General features: G+C 37.4%; 1 protein-coding gene across 1 annotated transcript in view; it reads left to right on the top strand.

Moving 5' to 3' along the window:
- The first annotated feature begins 6 nt into the window (after nt 1-6).
- Nucleotides 7-5765, top strand: part of LOC108371334 (uncharacterized) — a 28243-nt gene continuing 22484 nt past the window's right edge. Inside the window, exons 1-4 of the mRNA XM_017626883.1 lie at nt 7-18; nt 118-269; nt 2223-2539; nt 3062-3349. Of these exons, the coding sequence (XP_017482372.1) occupies nt 149-269; nt 2223-2539; nt 3062-3349 (726 nt within the window). The 5' untranslated portion in view covers nt 7-18; nt 118-148. The remainder of the gene's footprint in view (nt 19-117; nt 270-2222; nt 2540-3061; nt 3350-5765) is intronic.

Below are 5765 nucleotides of genomic sequence, written 5' to 3'. Positions count from 1 at the left end.
GGGTTATTCATTCATTGAGTAAGCTTGTACATCTTATTTTGATTGGCGTCCTTCTGATTGGCGTTGCTTTTGCATTCTATTTACTAATTTTTTATTTATTCTATATTCTATTTTTAGAAATGCTTGGTGGTGTTTTCCCTTCGAGGCAATGGAAGCTCTCTCCTGCCATTTGATGTGGGTAGCTGCTGCTACCTATTGCTCCATTTTGGCCCCGAAGAGTCTGTTGGCTACATTGATTGGCGTGCTGGGCATGGCACATTTCAGTTTGGGTAAGTGTTTTTTGGAAACGAAGTGTGAACGGACACGCGGATGAAGCCAGTGCCAGAATCGCGGAATCTGTGATGAATTTCGAATCGGATGAACAAATTTTTAGATTTTTTCTCTCCAATACAACTTAAATTATAAAGTGAAATCGTTATTGAGCCGTAGTCTCAAGATACTAAAGATATCGTTGCCAAGGTTAATGTTATATGTTGCTTAGCCGGATTAGTGGCAGAGAAAGCGTTCGAAGCTTTCGATTTTCTCTTCGTCTCGGTGCCAAACTTAACGGAGTTGGTTTGCTGGACCGTCCGTTCTTCCTAAAACTATTCCCATAAGACAATGACCATTGGATATTTCAATAATCAGCCTAAGGTGAGGGCGTGTTTCTTCCAAGACTATGTAGTTCAACTGCGTTAAAACCCAGTGACCAATGCTCTTTGAAGTCACCACTAAGCATTGGTTCTTCCTTCCAAGGCAACCCTTTTATGCAGACCCATCAGCTTATCGGTACAATATAAATATTAAAGAAAAATTAATATGGCGGTATTTATTAGAACAACAGCAGCCAAATAAAAAAAATTTTTAGAATTTTTTCCGTCTGTCCGTTTGTGTGTCTGTCTGTATGTTTGTACGCGCATCAGTCGAAAACGAATGCATGAAGTTGAATGCAGTTTTCACCGATGTATTTCTAGAGGTCTAACTTAAAATATAGAAAGAAAAAATAATAGAGAGTTGCCACCTGTTTGAAAATTGTAGTTAAGTAAATTGATAAGATTAATTAAATATTGCAATGTGGCTGTAAAAATAAAGCGGTTAAGAAGGCTGACAGCTGAAAATATGTTTGTTGAAGGTTGCCACCTGTTGGCAAATTTTAATTTAATTTAATTGATAACATAAAGTGAGTGTTGCAATATCGGTATCAAACTGAAGAGGTTTGGAAAATTTTACTGCCGAAAATATATTTGAAGAGGGCTGCCACCTGTTTGAAAGATTTTATTAAATTAAATAAATGAAATATTACAATACGGGTAGCAAACAGCACAAACATACTTTTAAGCATGCCGGGTATTTGCTAAATCTCTTTCATTTATGAGAACTTTAGTAGGGGGGAGGACCGCCTGGGCTACGATAACAACTGCAGAGGCCATATAACTAGAACTACTCAGTTAAAAATCTGGCCAATGATTGCCACTTCACACGGGTCCTTCTGCTATTAGTGCTTCCATTATATTCCTGTCAGCCCTAGCTTTCCTTGTCCAACCATGAATGACCAGTCGAAGGATATTTTTACCTGGGCCTCAGTAAAATACGACATGTCAAATCTAACATAATAGTCATAACGCATTCTCTAGAATGTCTTATTACGCTAGAGGTGATAATTACTTACTAACATAGTTCGTCTCAACGGCTTTCCACCAACTCAAGGAACCGTATGCAATAGTTGGGCGATTATGTGGTGCACCCCTTTCAGTTAAGTATCCTGCGCAAAAACTTCCCCAGCTTTGAACGAAAGCTTTTAGAATAAATGACGATAGACTGTGTGGCCCAAAGTCGTTAGGAAGAGAATTTATTATTTTGTCTACCTTGGAAATGAACACTACTTTAACATGTTGCCAAACTACGCTATCCAACCATGCAATCGCCAGTGATTTGGCCTTCTGTAACACTGTGGAAAAGATTCCGTCCAGACCCGGCGATTTGTAAGGAGCGAAAATATTAATTGGACAGTGTAGTTCCTTTGCTTCCATGGAAGATAGATATGCAGCAGAAGTTGTAGTGTCTCCTTCAAACTCTTGGTCTAGCCTACGTCTTCTTCTTAGAGGAAATCGGGATCTCCGTACTAATTAGAAAGTAGCTACCCCCATTCCGGAAAATTCTGTGGTCTGTGTATAAGACCAAAAATTGAAAGACACCAAATTGAAAAACGCGCTTCAATAAGTTTTTTTTTCCATTCCCAATAGGTCGCGGTAGCGGCTCCTTTACCGGTGGTCTACTCATCGGTCAATTCGGTACACGTGATGCCTTCCGTTATATGGGTCTGCTAGCCGTTGTGGGTGGCATTGCCTATGGTCTACTACATTTGGCTTGGTTGCGTAAATTCGATCACAATCTCGATGATTGCGAAGAGGAAGCAGAGGCGGTCGAGAATGGTGAAACCGAGAAGCTAACCGAACCGGCAACAAAAGAGCAAGGCACATCAATGTCATTGGAGCGTCTCAGCCTGATGATTAAGTACAATCAAATTGGCAGCTTGACATCATTGCCGCGTGGATCGAGGGTAAGTAAATGATGCGTTCTTTTGTAACTTGCATGCCACTTCGGTCGAGAATGGTAATTTAATTTGAGTGTATTTGAAGCGCAGACCACGTCAAGTCACCTGATTTTTTTACATTTCTTTTAATTTTATGCTTGCCATTGTATCTTACTTGAAACCGGAATTGTTCATTAATGCTTTTAATTTAAGTGGAACTCAAAAGTCAAAAAGTGAAAAAGTTTCAATAATAAAATTGCCTAATTCAATTCAATGGTTTACTCGCCCCATCCGCTTTCGTATAACTCAATTATTGTAGGTGGCACGCAATCATTTCCATTTCCATTTCCACTTTCATTTTCATTTTTCACGAATTTTTCTGCCACTCCTCTTAATTGCGCAAATTTCCTTCTAATTTATTTCATTAAATTTTTTTCGTTTGTTTTTTTCTTCCTTTGCGTGTTTTCACACCATTTACGCAACACCTTGCTTGCCTTTGACTTAATGTGTCCTCATCTCTCTGCAATTCTTGACTGCACCTGCGCGCAGGCGGATATACATGACCATTTGTCACATCGCCGCAGCAGCTATAATGTTGAGTCGACACGCGTACCACGCCATCACGGCAGTCACATTGGCAGCGCTTCGAAAGTTGACATTTTACGTTCAACGCTGGATATAAATCACAAATCCTCAAATAATTCTGTGTTGAGCAAAGCCGATAACAAAACATCAAATCAATCATTAGGACGAAATCGTGCCGACAGTGCGCCCAAATTGAATCACAGCAACATGAAGAATATATCACAGCCCACGCTGGAGGGTGTTGTGCTAGAGGTAAGTGATGTGGGCGGGGTGACATTTATGTACAAACATACATATGTATACATACATACATATCTATATGGTCTATGATTTAAGGCGGGGGGGGCACAGGGAGGGCGGTACAAAAACAACCCACACATACGCATCCAAAAAATTTCTAATGGCACTACGCCTGATGCGAACGTGCGTGAGTGCGTGAGGGCGTGAGTGCGTGCGGGGGGCGGTTGTGTGCGTGTGTGTGCGTGAGCGGATGCTTCGCTGAATCGGGAATGAATGTTGCGTGTCGCCGGAAAGCAGAAAGCAGGCTGTTTGAAAAGTGGCTGACTTTTTTTTTCTGCGTGCGTAAATATGCATAAGTATGTATGTGTGTGCTTTTGTGGGTGGGAGTGTGCGCGCACGAGTGTTTAAAATCCTTCGAAAACTCATGAGCTAAGCTGTGTTCATTGGCGCCAGGTTGACGCTCAGATAGAGCGCGTAGAGGCTTTCGGTTTGCCCAGCGCATACAGCCAACATCCGCGTTGATTGCCGTCAATTGTGTTGTTTTTCGGCGCACTTTTTTTTTGTATTCCATACATTTCTGCTACATCGAATGCGTATCCATCTCTATGGTTTGTTGCCATTGCCATTGTTATATAGCCTTTGGCCACTTTTTTTGTCTATTGTGCATTGTTTTCGGTCTATAGAGGGTCGCTTTCGTCTTTATTTCTTTGCCAGCACTACAGTTGTTGGCTGCTGTGTAGTATTTGGATGTCTATTAGCCGACGTGTTTTGCTTCATTTTGTCGTACCGCTGGCATTAAAAATGACTGATGTTTTTTTTTTTTTGCTACATAGTAGGTACAATTCTTGTGTTGCTATGCCAGCTGTTGCTCTTGTCGATGCGCCATGACTGGTTTGCTCAATTCATCTTTTCGATTTGTGTTGTTTTTTTTTGCCTTTATGCTGCTCCATTTTGTGACCTTTGCATTATTCAACAATATTGTTGTTATGTACATAGCTACAGCGATGAAGGTATCACGAAAACATGGAGTGAATATCGAAAACTCAATTGCAAAAGCAAAGGACGCGGGATTTGATAAAGCAATGCAAAGCGAAATTGAGACAAGCTGACGTCTACATGAAATAGTTCGTTTTTTTTTTTTTGTTATTCAAATATCTTCTACTGTTCTACTTAGCTTTCGATAGCTCATACCAGCTTTTATCGCCTTCGAGTAGGTAAAATAATTGGAAATTCTGACTGGTCGTTACCTTCAAAAATTTAAATTTGAATGGATGCAGTCTATAAAGTTCAAATTAACAGGGCAATTCTGGCTAAGGTAGTTGCAAGTATTTTATAAGACAATTGAAAGCGAATAGGCAAGATAGTTTGCTTATTCTGGCATAAAAGTCATACAAAAGCTCCTTGTCAAGTTTCATGTCGAAAAGCTCTTTCGAATCCTCGTTCAGCGGAATTTTTTCATTTTTATACATTTTTAACCGACTTAAAAACAAGTAATTTTTAAGAAAAAACAAAACAATCGATTTTAATTCTCATATACAAATTTAGATGTACCGTTAATCTCTTCATGATCAAATTATCCGATCTAAACAAAACTAGTATGGGACCACCCTTAAGATGAAAAAAATTATCGAATTCGGTTAACGTTGTCAAAAGTTATGCGGTAGCATACATAAAACAAACAAAAAAATATAATAATAATCTTTTCCTTTTTTGGAGTCGGTTAAAAATGAGGAGGTTATCAATTCGTCGAAATATTTTTTTTTTGTGTATGTTACCACATAACTTTGGACCACATGAACCGATTTCTACAATACTTTTTTCAAAAGGAAAAGTAGTACCTCAGATATGGTCTCATACTAATTTGGTTTAGATCCGATCATTGGATCATGAAGAAATTAACGGTACTCTAAAAGTTTTATATGAGAAATGAAGTTGGTTTTGTTTTTTGCTTAAAATTTACTTGTTTTTTAGTTTTTGAATTTTTTTATTTTGAAAAGAAAAATATATATTTTTCAATTTAATTTCAATTTAGACACTTAGTTTATGCATTTTTTCCTTTTTTAAAATTCATGTTTTTTTTAATTTTTTTCGATTTTATTGTTGCAAAAATAAAAAGATTTCTTACTTAATTTAATTTTTATGTTATTTATTCATTTTTTCTTTTCTTTTATTTTATTAGCTTTTCGTTTTTTTGTTTTAAAAAGGGAAATATTGTTTTATTTCATTTAATTTTTATTTTGTTTAATTTTTCTTTTATCTTAATTTTTTCTTTACTTTTTAATCAAATTTTCCTTAAGTTTTTAATTTTTGTTGTTTTAAAAGTAAAAATATCTATGCATATTTTTATTTAATTTCATTAATTAAAATCTTACTGCTAAAAGACAAACAGAATAATGCTAAGACCTCCGTGTCAGGTAAGGTTAGCTTA

The sequence above is a fragment of the Rhagoletis zephyria genome, unplaced genomic scaffold (assembly GCF_001687245.7).
Source record: "Rhagoletis zephyria isolate East Lansing unplaced genomic scaffold, Rhagoletis_zephyria_1.1 Rzeph_scaffold_04894, whole genome shotgun sequence".
NCBI lineage: Eukaryota > Metazoa > Arthropoda > Insecta > Diptera > Tephritidae > Rhagoletis > Rhagoletis zephyria.
The sequence above is the reverse complement of the archived record's forward strand: the minus strand, read 5'-3'. Positions and strand labels throughout refer to the sequence as shown.